Here is a 13,019-nt window from a genome sequence, read left to right as displayed (position 1 = left end):
GTTGTTATATCTTATCACAATAAAGTAACGTTCCTCGAATTATTGTGGTATCTGTTTCACGTAAGCTTTTTCAAAATCAGTGAAGGTTGGCTAATCCTACCTTCTGCTGGAATTATTTATCCAAATAGCATTTTGTCATTATTAGTGACATTGTGCAGTCATAATGTCACTAATAAGCTCAAATTTAACTCAAGACTGACAGCCCCAAAGAACCTTTTACTTATTCATGACACCCAAATTCACATATTCCATTTTGCTAATTCATTTTTGGTCTCAACTAGGAGAAAGGCAGTAAGAAGATGAGATCTTTGAGTCCTATATTACTGCCCATCTTCTGCCTCTGGAACAAAGTAGAGGAAGAACAGTATAGAGAGAAATAATTGGTACGTGTATCAAAAATTCATTCAATGCAGCCTTGTGCCAATTCAGTTTAAACCAAGGACGCTTTTTTTCTGTTTTCATCTAACCACAGGAATATTTCCACATCTCAAAACTAGTTAAGCATCTAAATCACATTTGAACAAGAATATCAGCAACTATTGTCTTGCTTTTTTCTTTATAAACAGCCAGGTTAATGAACAATCTCTAACCACTGTAGCCTTTTTAATATTAAAGCCTCTTTAATATTTAATAATGTTTAATAAAATAAGCCTCTTTCATTACTGTGACATTTGAACACACATCATATTGCTTCGAACAGGAAACTTGAGAGCACCTTTCCCAGAAATTACATCAACACCACCTGTGTTCAAATTTGCATTTAAAAAAAACAAAAAACAGTATTTTTCTGTAAACAGTATATTGAAAACAGAAACTGCATGACACTAATAATGACAAAATGTTATTTGCATAAATAATCCCAACAGAAGGTAGGATTAGCCAACCTTGACTGATTTTGAAAAAGCTTAAGTGGCTTTGGACTTCACAGGGATCACCAGGGAACTGCACAGCTGTTAGTTTAGACTGGGATTTTTTTAAAAAAGTCTAAAGGCTGAACACCATAGCAACCACTTCCATTGCAAGAAAATTATATGGGCATGTCCATGCAGTCATTAAGGAACAGGACTCAATGATTCTCAATCGTAGCAACTTGAACATGTGTAGAATTCCCAGAATTGCCCAACTACCATTCTGAGAGTTGAAGTCCATACATCTTAAAGTTGCCAAGGTTGAGAAACAGTGTCCTAACCTATAAGTACAGGAAGAGAAAATGTTTAATGGATGACAAATGAGTGGGGCATATGGCCATTACAATGATTCTGTCCTAACCTTTCCCCAGTCTTGCAATTCAAGTTATTATTTCACCCAACATTATTCAAACTTCTGTTTAGGAACTGTCATTTGTTTTCCAAAATATCTTACACAACATGGGCTTAGTAGTATGAATTATTGAAGAAGCTGCTGTTCCAATAGGTAATGTGTTTTTCTCCCCTAATCATAAAATGTGCCTTTTGGTTTTCCTATAAAAGGAATAAAGTAGACATGGCAAAATTTAGGATGGGTTCACGTAGCCCACTAACCCAAAGCCAAATAGCTTAATGCATCATATTTAAAGCCAGAGTATTAAGAAACTATGATTTGTTGCCAAGCATTTTCTGCAAATCTGTCCAGTTACAGGTTACTCATAATCAGACAACCATGATTTAGTACAACTAACTATGCTTTATAAAGAGGATCAACTTTGTATCTCATTCATAACCTCTCCAAACGATAATAGGCATCAACAGAGAAAAACAGATTTAGAGAAATAAAAAGCTGCCTTGCCAACTATCAGCATTTTACATGTAGCCACTTAGTAATACAGCATCAACAGCAGGTGCACTTCCACAAGTTGTGACACATGACTTTTGGTTAAACTGCAGAGCACAAATATTCAGGTGCACGTTTGCTTCAAACAAGCAGAGGCTGATTTTGTGGCTTAAAAGATGTTAGCAGCTAGACATTGTTTCAGGGTTTTTTAAATTCTTCACTCCTTGCTAATTTTCAATTTAAGCTGACACTTCTGTTTAAAAAGCTTTGTAGACAAGTATTTGAAAAAAATCAGTTGTAAGTAAAATGATACCTGATACACATTGTTAATTGCTTCCAGGTGCAATGAGTACCAAAAACAAGGAGTAGCACAATTTTTCCCCCCACAAGGAATAATGTAGTGAGTCACAAGGCAGCCAACACTGACATGTTCTAGCGTGTGTGTTGAGTATCAAACAAATAATGAGTACTGGGACAAAATGTTCATGTCAAAATGCATTGAGTTCCAAATTCCATGAGTTTCAAATCAGTACAGCACCAAGGAATCAGTGTAAATATTAGCCATCCTCCAAATTGGTGCTATCTAGTGAATTGGGGAGCTATAACTCACTACATTGGAAAGATACTCCATTGGGAAAGGTGAATTGTCTATAAAGAGGCTTGATTGTGATGTTTCCACATACTTATATCTTCATTTTCTCCCTTAAAGATATTGTCCCAATACTCCTTTAATAAATCATGGATTAATAAACCACAATGAAAAATGCCTATGGAGATTCTCAGTCATGCAGGTCATGGTTGTCCCAAGGGTGCTTTTTTCAAGAGGTATTTGGACTTTTGGTTTTTCTTTTTTTTTCTCAGAGCTGAAGAAGCTTCTTAGATGTGAAGTGAAACGTCTTTAAAAAAACAACAAAGTCCAATTGCCTCTTGAAAAAGCACCTTTGGGACACAATGAAAAATCTTTTTCATTTCCCCGTGTCACTTGAAACCAGGCAAGCAACAACTCATAACTGATTGGCAACTTCAAGAAACTGAGCAAGATTGTTATGTATAACTGCTGCAAGTTTATTATATGCACAATAATTAATTTTGAAATACCCATAACAGAGCTGAAGATGACAAAATTAGCTGAGATGGCAAACTTGACCACAAGGACAGTATCTACATTTATTAGTACTGGAAACCTGCTATGGACTTTTTGCTGAAAAAAAGAAAAAAATGAACTTTGGATTTATAGGTTTAGAAAGAATAGACTTTGAAAAATAATTTATGTTACAACCATAGAGTAAAATATAAACATACTTATAATTATCGTTAAGACCAGAAGTTGCTTCTATATAACTTTTTTCTACTTATTACTTCGCACTTTTTCATTTGTTTTTCTTTCAAAATGTTTATTACATTATATTTTTAAAATTAAACACACACACTCATACACCCTGCAATCTCACAATCCAGAGTCTTTATGTTTATAACATTTGCCTCCCCTGTGAACATTTATTTAACCAGTGAAGGAAATCTACTGGCTGCTGTACTCTTAATTTTTTCTTTTGGCCCCAGTCAAATATGTTCAAAATGGTGGGAATATTGGTTGGGCTCCATCTGGCAGATCAAACATCCTCTATTGTTGCTATCAATGTCTTCTATTTTGAAACCAAACTAAACCCAAATATTTGCAGTTATATTTAATTATATGTATTTCAATTATTTTTATAAGCCATGGTCTGTGAAATAAGTGATTCATTTCACTTCACACATCACACTAAGTCCTAACTAAAGAAACCACATTACAATTAAGCGAGAAATTTGAGCCAAGTTAAGACTGGAGACTTTTAGGTTCCTTGTCTCACCTATATCTAGCAAAAGAATGTGAAAGAAACACATGAAAATATGAATATATCACAACATAGAAATCATCTTTGTATATTGGCTTTCATGGAAACAAACTTTTATTTTTAACAGTACACTCAATCATTTTAGAAACCTGAAAGGCCAAGAGTTTATATTACATATTTATTTCTTATCCAACAGAGCGCTAAATCTCCCATTCAAGTTTCCAACTCCACAACTTTGTCATGCTTTTCTCTCCCAAGGCTTTGGTTTCTGAGTCATCTGAGATGGTGTTGGACTCCCATTCGTGGCAGAGATATTTAGCTTCTGGAGCCCAGGGATGTCCTGTCCACTCTGGAACAGGTGAAGGATTTCTGAAAACGACACGGAGGTATCTGGAGCAGGAGGTGGCTCGGCAGGGTTATTCTGTCTGTCTTCCTTGCTATCACTTCCTGCCCGGGGAAATCCACTTGCGGTCTCCGCTACAGCAGATTCCATTCTTCGGAAAGCTAATAAACAACGCTGATCATCCGGTCATTAGTGGAAAGGAGGAAACCTCAGGCACGTCCCTAAAAACGGGGAGAGAGATGGGAAAATCACCTTTGCCCGCACCTGTCACCCCCCTCCCCCAATCCTCAACGCTGAGAATGAACAGCCAGCCGCCTGTGAAAAGGCTTATTCCCAAGTAGCCCCGGGCGCTGGAGTGGATCACTCCTTCATTTGGAGGGTCTCATACAATACAATACATTAGCAATCCTGGGCGGATTTCCCCGTAATTCGTGGGAAACGGAGCGGAGGACTCGGCCCGCCACCCTCATCGCGATCGCTTTTGTTTGGTGCTTCCAAAGAACGACAGAAACCTGGACTTTCAGGCTGAACATGCTGGGTACCATTTCCTTCAGGGACCGCTTCTCCCCGCCCCCAACCCCCGTGTCGTGAATAGCGTGTTTACTGCAAAGCAGAGCCCCGCAGGGCTTCCTAAAAACCCGGCAACTTCAAAGAACCAGAGAAGCCGCCCTGTTGCCCCAAAGATCCACGCGTCGGCCAGATTTTTCCCGTCCAGTCTGTCCAGAAGCAACGCTCCCCCCCCCGCCTTACCCATTTCAGAAGGAGGCTCCGTGAAAAAGGACCTTCAACGGCAAACCATTTTTCCCCAAAGCGAAATCCCGCCCGCTTTACGGAATCCTTCTGGTTTCCCGGAAGTTACAATTAAGGCGGCCGGGTGTCGGGAATGAGGACAGGCCGTACCAAGATCGATTTATTAGCGGGGAAATATCACAACTTGCAACTGGGCCACTTTCGTTAACGAGAAATAAGGCTTTATTTCCTGTGGCCTAAGCAAAAATCGAAGCGTATTTGGCTAACCTTTGAAAGATATACTAAATGACTGGGGGGGGGGACCCGGATTTTTGGCAGCCCAGGTCTGATATTCATAAATTGAAAGGGTCCCTGAAGGATCATTAGAGCATACACAGAGTATGACCTAATTCAGTTTTTGTTAAATGTTGAGCTGAGCAATTTGGGTTGCCATTGTAACCTAATGTGCCAACTGCATAGATAAAAATCTTACAAAGTTTAACTCAAGTGCTTTTCAAACTTGGCAATTCTAAGAAGTATGGACTTCAATTCCCAGAATTCCCCAGCCAGCATTAGGGGTTGAAGTCCACACATTTTAAAAGTTGTCAAGTTTGAAAAACGCGGAGTTGAACGCTAATTTACACTTCATATGAATTTCCAGAGAGGTAGTCTGGTGTAAAAAGGCAAGCGGGATGGGTCCTGGTTAGAACGTGGATGAGAAAGCAAGAAATACTATGAAAGTGGCAGGTCTTTAAAAATTGAAGAAAAAAAAATCCCAAAAGACAGCAGTGGAAAACTATTTTCATATTTGCCAAGATGGTTCTGATTTTTTTGTATAGCTCACATCGGTTATCTCTAAACTACAGTACATTTTTGATTGTTTGTGTTTGCTTTATAATTTTTTTTTCTCTTTATGTTTTAATTCAAAGTATCCCAGAGCCACAAACATGGAGTGCACAGCTGTATAAAATGAATAAATAACTCATTAAGTCATGAGTAGCAGAGCTGACTTGACTTGACTTTTAGCTGAATTACTTGTTTGGAAAAGCCACCAAGAATATTGTAGCATTTCAAAGATTAATACTAATTATTATTATTAATACTAATTATTAATATTAATGGACTATAGACTACACTATTAAATGCCTTGACAGCCAGTAAATAGACAGCCATTGTTGAAAATGGATTGAACAAGGACAGAATTACCTAAGAAATTACCATTAACAAATCTGGTCACTTTTTAGAATTCCCTGTATTTATGACTCTCTCCAATAATTGCCTATTTCAAGACAATGTTCCTTCAAACTAAAGACATTGAGTCTGATTCAAGAAAGTTTGTTAGTTCAAGAGTTACAAAACCTGTTCCAGTTGTCTTCCTTATTCCTCCAAATAGATGAGAGAAATGCTAATTACACTTTGTCTTTAAAAAAATGTAAGTGTGTTGTGTAAGTATATAGTAGGTATTTGGACTTTGAAGAAGCGAGGTAGGTATTTATTGAAAAGTATTGATGCTTTTGAATTTTGGTGTTGGAGAAGATTCCTGAGAACACGTGGACAGCCAAGAAAACAAATCAATAGATCACTGAATAAATCAACCCCAAGTTCTCACATGAGGCACAAGTGACCAGGTTCAAATTATCCTATTTTGGATATATTATGCAGATATCCAACTCACTAGAAAAGATTCTAATGCTAGGAAAGGAGGAAAGAAAGGACAACTAGCAGCCAGCTGGATGGATGGAATTACAGTGATGTCAAATGCATCAGGGAGGAAGTGATTTCAAATGCATTCTGAGAGGAAGACCAGGTTAGGGGCAAATCGTCATGGAGAAAGTCCATCTGTGTAGTCACTAAGAATAAAAAATGACTTGATGGTACATTAACAGTCAATATATATGCTGTCCAGGAACAGTTTGAGATAGTTAGAACCGATAAATAAATGTGTACATGTACAGGTGTTCATGCTTCAGATACAATTGCTTTTTAATACGAGTGTAAAATCTGTTTGTGGCAATGGCAATGCAAAGAGACAAGCCATTTTGAAAAGATTAAAAAGGAGAGTGACATAAGCAAAAACCTTGAGGTTTTTGCCAAGCAGCTGTGCAGCTGTTACCAATGGGAAAGGAAAACGGTGGTCAGAAAGAACTTCAGTTGAGTTTTGTCACTTACAAACACACATTTTCAGAAGCATCCTTGTTCCTTGAAATGATGCTATGGGCTTTCCAAATGAACTTGGCCTGGAGGCCATTTGGGCATCTCTTGGTCATTGCAGTTCTCCAGCTTCTGATATGTGAGTAAAATTTTCAGAACTTCTTTGGAAAAAAAGGGGGGGAACCATTGGAAAAACATAGGTGAATTTCATAAATAAGGCAATGGTCTTGGAAGACCTGTAAAAATTAAGGGAATGAAGAAAAGTGATAGTATGAGAGGGAAAGGAACTATATTTTTATGGAAAAAAAGATAAATCCCAGGGAACCTCCAAAACAATAACAATCTTAATAATGCACTATTATTTCCCTAGGAGAAAATAGTCTTCTAAACTAATTTTGTGCATGCATCTTTATAATAAACCATTTCTTTGGATAACAGGTCACCATTCCTTAGGTCTATTTTCAACTCTGACACCACCACTCTATCTGGAAATAAATGGTGAAAGAAAGACCCTGTTTGTATGTTTGGTGAATGATTTATCAGAGAACTCACTGGGAGTCATTTGGTTTTCCAATGGAAATGGGAGTATGTTGGACTCTTATACTTATGGCATTTTGAAGGAAGAGGATGGCTCTTTCAGCACAATCGCACAAATTTCCATACCCAGCAAAGAATTTGAATCATGGAATATTGTCATTTGCTCGGTTGCACAAAATAAAAACTCAAGAATATGGAACACTACCTATCTACAAATCTCTGGTATTTATCAAAGGGGGAGGGAAATATTTAAGTGTAAAAATACATTAAATTATAATATGGCAATTATTCATAAATTGGATTAATTCTGACTTAATGATTGTTTATTAAATAAAGCAGAGTTGGCTACTTTAGCATGCCATGCTGAACCGTATAATTATTGCTTACAAGTGTGCCTGAATTCACAAAACAAGCAAAAAACAAATACACTGGGGCTTTTGTTCTCAAAATAAAGTAATAAATTAATTTGTGCATGCTGACCCCATATAAATAAATGACAATTTTATTAGTGTTGGCCAGCAAAAAATAGACATGTCAGTTATCTTTAATAACTAAAGTGGGTGCTTAAAAGCTTGTGAGTGTTTCTGAATTTTCAATATTTCTGCATAAATATTATGTAAAACACGATCTATTCTCCACACAAGTCCTAAAACCTAAAAGAAAACAATTAAAAATCAATGTTAATTAACTTTACTAAAGATATGAATTACTTGAAAGCTTTAAGGATTTAAGAAAATAATGTTTCATATTTACTATTATTTTTTTCCCCAGAGGAGCAACATATGGATGATCTGTGTCTGTCTGAAAGTCAAGGAGGTAAACACAGAATATTTCCTTATTTTCCAAGTATTTAGAGAGTCAGTTTCCAGAGAGGACTTACTTTTCATCATTTGATCACTTCTTTTATTGACCAGTCATTTGATCATTGTTATTGTGCTCTATCTTTTCTCAGTCAACAGAAAGGCTGTCCTTGTAGAGCATGCAGAAACTTCAACTGGTGAGAATGTGGCTGCAAGAGTAATAAATGGTGCCAACCTCATGGCACGTGTAGCACCACTACTCATAAGCTGCACTACCTGATGGTGTGTTTCTGGGTGTAATTCCAGCTGCTTATCACCTGTAAAGCCCTACGGGGCTTGATACACAGTTACCCTAGTGCAGTGCAGTGACCTTTTCCAGACCAAGTGCCTAAAGTGCTCGCGCGAATGCGTACACATTCACCCAACCTCCCAAAATGCAATGCCAGCATGGCCTCACACCTGCACCTCACCTCCCACATGCATACTGCCTCCCTGTGCATGTGTGTGCAGCCCCCCTGCACACACACTGCCCCCATGCATGCACAGACCCGAAGGCTAGATGGCTGGTGGGAGGCCAGTGCGCATGCATGGCAAAGCTGAACTGGGGCGATGGCTTACATGCCCACAGAGACGGCACTGAGTGCCACTTCTGGCATGCATGTCATAGGTTCGCCATCACAGCCCTAGTACCTGTCCTTTTCCACAAGTTTCTATCCATCCAATCCAACAGATTGAACATGGTGTAGATCCCATCAGCCAAAGAGTGTCAGCTGCTAGGAACTAGAAGACAGCCTTTTAAAATATAATCCTGCCTTATGGAATATTCTCTCCTCAAAGGTTAAAATGGCCCCAATCCTGTTGGCTTTTTGCAAAACTGTAAAAACTTGACTGTGTACCCTGGCCTGGGGCTTGGAATGTGTTAAAGGCCCCATTACTAAGCTTTACTATTAGTTGATTAATCACCATCGTTGCTATTTATGCTTATTGATTTTGTGGTTGTTAAAATCATTTTAATGTTTTTTAATTGTTTTATCATTTTAAAATTGTAAGCTGCCCAGAATCACTTGGTTGATTTGGGCGGCTATGGAAATTGAATAAATCAATCAATCAATCATTCCACATAAAACCTATTGAGGAGGTTTAACTAATTCCCAGAATGTTATCAGAATGTTGCATGTCTGAATAATATTTTTTTTGTTTACATGATATATATGACTAAAATAGCTGAAGAAGCAAATTAAAATAATATTTATGGTTTTTCAATCAACAGAGCAAATGACTTATAAAACTGTAGTGACACATATTCACAATTTAATGTACAGTAATACATCCTGGATTTGAATTGTACTTTAAGTTCAAAGAGCTAGCTAATAAAAGCATCAAATGTTTCATTTGAGAACATGAGGACAAAAAATGTGTAAGTATCTGCTACAAATATTTCTCTGCAATACAGTTCTTGTTTGCTTTTTTTATAGTAGTAGAGGAACAGATGTTGTCTACTGAAATTCTGCATAATCGCACACAAGAATTACATATTCTGGCCATCAGAACTTTGCTCTTCAAGATCCTAATGTTTAATGTACTGATGACCTGCTGCATCCTTTACAAAAGATAAGCAAAACTGTAGTGCATTATTACTATAAGATCAATTTTTTTTTAAATGAAAAGAACTGCCAATGCTATTTTTAAAATGTATGAAATGCTTCAAGGAATCTGGATCAGACTGCCTCAAACAGCGATGAACTGAAATTGGACATCTGTTTATCAGATATCCTACGAATGTAGCACAAGGTCGATTACAGCACGCTTGAGATCACTTCCAATTCTATCATTTTGTGATGTCCATTCAGAATTCCATGATCATAACAAAGTATACAGATATTAACTCCCATGTTCCAGAAACTGGATGAAGAAGGCAAACTTTGACAAAACTTTTAATCAGTGGGAACTCTGCATTTGATGGCCTCAAGACACATCGGACTGATTCCATGTTGCTGCTTAATCATTAATACAATGTAAGAATTTAAAATGTGCTGCCTTATTCATTTATTAAACCATTTATGATTCATTAAAGCATCATCATCATTTTTTTCAAGCTTGTGTGGAAGTTTGAAAAAAGATGAGCATGCATTAAAGCAGTGTTTCTCAATCTCAGCAAGTCTAAGATGTACGGATTTCAACTCCCAGAATTTCCCAGCTAGCATCCCCCTCCATTCAGTGGGTTCCCTTAGTCCTCTGGGGCGGAGATGGCTGCTTTGTTCATTGATGCTTTTTCCTCTCAATAAAGGCTTTGATATCCTTGCTTGAGGTGTTTTTCTTTTCATGAGCCATTTTGCAGGGAGCATCCTAAGAACTGGGGAAATGGAGAAGGGAATGGAATCCTTTTTTAGTTGTCCCACTGTTATCTTATCTTCTGCCTTTTATTTACCTGTAGGGGAAGGCAGGAAAACAGGCTGCTCGGAAGTATCCTTAGATTAGTGTACTGTAAACATGATGGGGATTATTGAAAGGAAACAGGTGAAAGGAAAAATGACAAAACAGGTAGAGGCAACTGGAATGAGAGGAGTAAATTTTTGCGTGGATCAGGACTTGTCTCTCCTGCCAACAAGGAAGGGGCTAAGATATTAAGACCCTTTTCTAACATTAGCTTAGTGCAATAGTGCAGTTTATGAAGTGTCAGGCATTTCCTGGAGAAAGTAGATGACAGTTCCATATTTCCAACTGCTGATTTGTGACCCAGTTAATATGACTGCATGCTGCCAGATATACTGGCAAAGATAAGTAGGTCAACAATTATTTGTTATCATATATGACAAATGAAGAGTTACAAAAATGAACCAAGGGCAGGCATCTCCAGATTAGGAAACCTAAAGTTTACACTTACAGTAACTGTAGAATAATAACCTATTTAATTGTAGCATAGGGACATTCCAGCTTTAGTGCCACAAGCTTATGGAACAATTCCTCTGACTTTTAGTTTCCCTCAACATCCAAAATACTAATGCATTCACACAACACAATGGACCCCAAAACAGCTAATCACATTTTAATTTAGCAGACTATGCAAATCCAATCAATATGATTAGATTTACTGTTTTACACGAAGTCAGTAAATTTGATTAATTAAATTGATGGCTAGATTAATTATGAGTAAGCATCTTGCGCAAATGTAGCCACATGCCTGTAACGGGAAAGCCCCCTACATTCTTCCAAATGACCTCAGCTTTAACTTCCACTAACTCCAGCCAGCTCTGTCAGTGATGAGTGAAACAGCAGCTGTAATTCAGGAACATATGAAGGGCCACAGATTACATATTATCAGGTTTGTACAAGGACTTTATAAAGTTCTTGAAGTTAAAAGCATACAAATGTTTGGTTACCTTTTGAATTATCATCAAGTCTTTCATCACTTGATGATAACTCAAAAAGTAGCCAAATATTTTGATGAAAGACTAATAACTCAATCCAATGTATATTTATATTAAAAATACAGATGTTTACAGATTAACAGAATTGGAAGGGACCTTGTAGGGAACTAGTTCAACCCCCTGCCCAATTAGGAGACCCTACACTGTTTCTGACCGATGGCAGTCCAGTCTCTTCTTGAAAGCTTCCAGTGATGAAGCTCTCACAACTTCTGAAGGCAAGTTGTTCAATTGGTTGATAGTTCTCGCTATCAGAAAAACTCTCCTTATTTCCAGGTTAAATCTCTCCTTGTTCAGTTTCCATCCATTATTCCTTTTCTGGCCTTCAGGTGCTTTGGAAAACAGGTTGAACTCCTTCCTCTCTGGCAACCCCACAATGAGCTCAGTTATTTGTTCTTAAATGCATTGAATAATTATTCTGTCAGTACATGGAGCAGGATCAGAGCAAGCATGCACGTCATGTAGTTCAGCTAGCAAAAAAACAGCTTGATGTTTATTTTATTACACAACTGCTAGCAAAATGAGACAAAGCAGGCAAAAACAGAGAGGGAAGGAGGGAGAGGGGGAGAGATGGTGGGGGAACCACAGGTAAAAATCCACTTTATTTATATACGTCCACATCTAAATATTGAAAGGCAACTATCTCCCAGAATCACAGGAAAAGTGTATTATGGGAAATAAGTACTGTATGGACAGTTCCAATGTAAGTAGCCTTTAGTTATTCCAGTTTTAAATATTCTATGTATGTTGTGGTAAGAGAAGAGAGATGGAAAGTAGGACAGCAGATAATCCCTACTGTATTCTGCACCACAAAGAAAACAATTTCATAGATGAGGATTGGATATCAAGAATTGAATTATGCCATACCATCTGATCCCTAGAAACTTTTGTCTCTCCAGACACAAAGGGCTGCAATTTTGAGATATGTGGCTTTAAGCAGAGTGAGGACTTCAAGGGGAGGTTTTATTAAATATTTTCCCACTTGTAGCCATATTGATACAACAGAACACCTATGTTTCCATTAAGGAAGGAAAGAGGACAACCAGCAGCAAGGTGGATAGTCAATGGCAACATAGGACACTATTGGAAGAACTAAAGGACCAGGCTACTACTATAATCATGGTGTTCATTTCCATGTGGTCACTAAGAGTTGATGACAATTTGATACCACAAAATCAAGATTGTAATCATTTAGAAATTTATCTAAGAAAAAGTGCCATTGCTCAATGGAATGTACTACTGACCCGCTGCATTTTTGTAAATGAGTTTTCCCACACTGGATGTCTTACAGGTGCACTTCAACTTCCATATTCCCTATTCCTCTATCCAGCAGAGAGAAGAAATTGTGGAAATTGGTCCTATATATTTGGAGGGTGCCCATTTGCAGAAAGAAGACTCCTAAGCAGGATGAGGCAGTTGTCTAAGGCAGCTCCCCTTGGACGCCAGCAAG

At 37.7% G+C, this 13,019-nt stretch overlaps 1 protein-coding gene and 1 long non-coding RNA gene across 3 annotated transcripts; one reads left to right on the top strand and one right to left on the bottom strand.

Moving 5' to 3' along the window:
* Window positions 1-3,675: 3,675 nt before the first annotated feature.
* LOC116508382 lies at window positions 3,676-4,781 on the bottom strand. Its single transcript, XR_004255325.1, has 2 exons — window positions 4,678-4,781; window positions 3,676-4,148 (listed from the first exon to the last, which is right to left on the bottom strand). It is a non-coding gene; the product is annotated as an uncharacterized LOC116508382 (long non-coding RNA).
* A 266-nt stretch (window positions 4,782-5,047) lies between these two features.
* On the top strand, window positions 5,048-10,495 carry PTCRA (pre T cell antigen receptor alpha). 2 transcript variants are annotated; one of them, XM_032216974.1, is made up of 3 exons: window positions 5,048-7,566; window positions 8,116-8,160; window positions 9,623-10,495. In XM_032216974.1, exons 1-3 carry the CDS (start codon window positions 7,209-7,211, stop codon window positions 9,757-9,759), a joined length of 540 nt encoding a protein of 179 aa, XP_032072865.1. In that variant the 5' UTR covers window positions 5,048-7,208; the 3' UTR covers window positions 9,760-10,495. The 2 variants fall into 2 exon arrangements, with proteins under 2 accessions (XP_032072865.1, XP_032072864.1); XM_032216973.1 differs by having other exon boundaries at window positions 9,620-10,495.
* The last annotated feature ends 2,524 nt before the right edge of the window (window positions 10,496-13,019 follow it).

Source organism: Thamnophis elegans, chromosome 4 (genome assembly GCF_009769535.1).
Source record: "Thamnophis elegans isolate rThaEle1 chromosome 4, rThaEle1.pri, whole genome shotgun sequence".
NCBI lineage: Eukaryota > Metazoa > Chordata > Lepidosauria > Squamata > Colubridae > Thamnophis > Thamnophis elegans.
The sequence above is the reverse complement of the archived record's forward strand: the minus strand, read 5'-3'. Positions and strand labels throughout refer to the sequence as shown.

Coding starts and splice junctions, on each gene's coding strand:
- PTCRA (XM_032216973.1), top strand. CDS start 7,209: ATGCATCTTTATAATAAACCATTTCTTTGGATAACAGGTCACCATTCC. Junction 7,567..8,115: donor TACCTATCTACAAATCTCTG/GTATTTATCAAA, acceptor TTTTTTCCCCAG/AGGAGCAACATATGGATGAT. Junction 8,161..9,619: donor TCTGTCTGAAAGTCAAGGAG/GTAAACACAGAA, acceptor CTTTTTTTATAG/TAGTAGAGGAACAGATGTTG.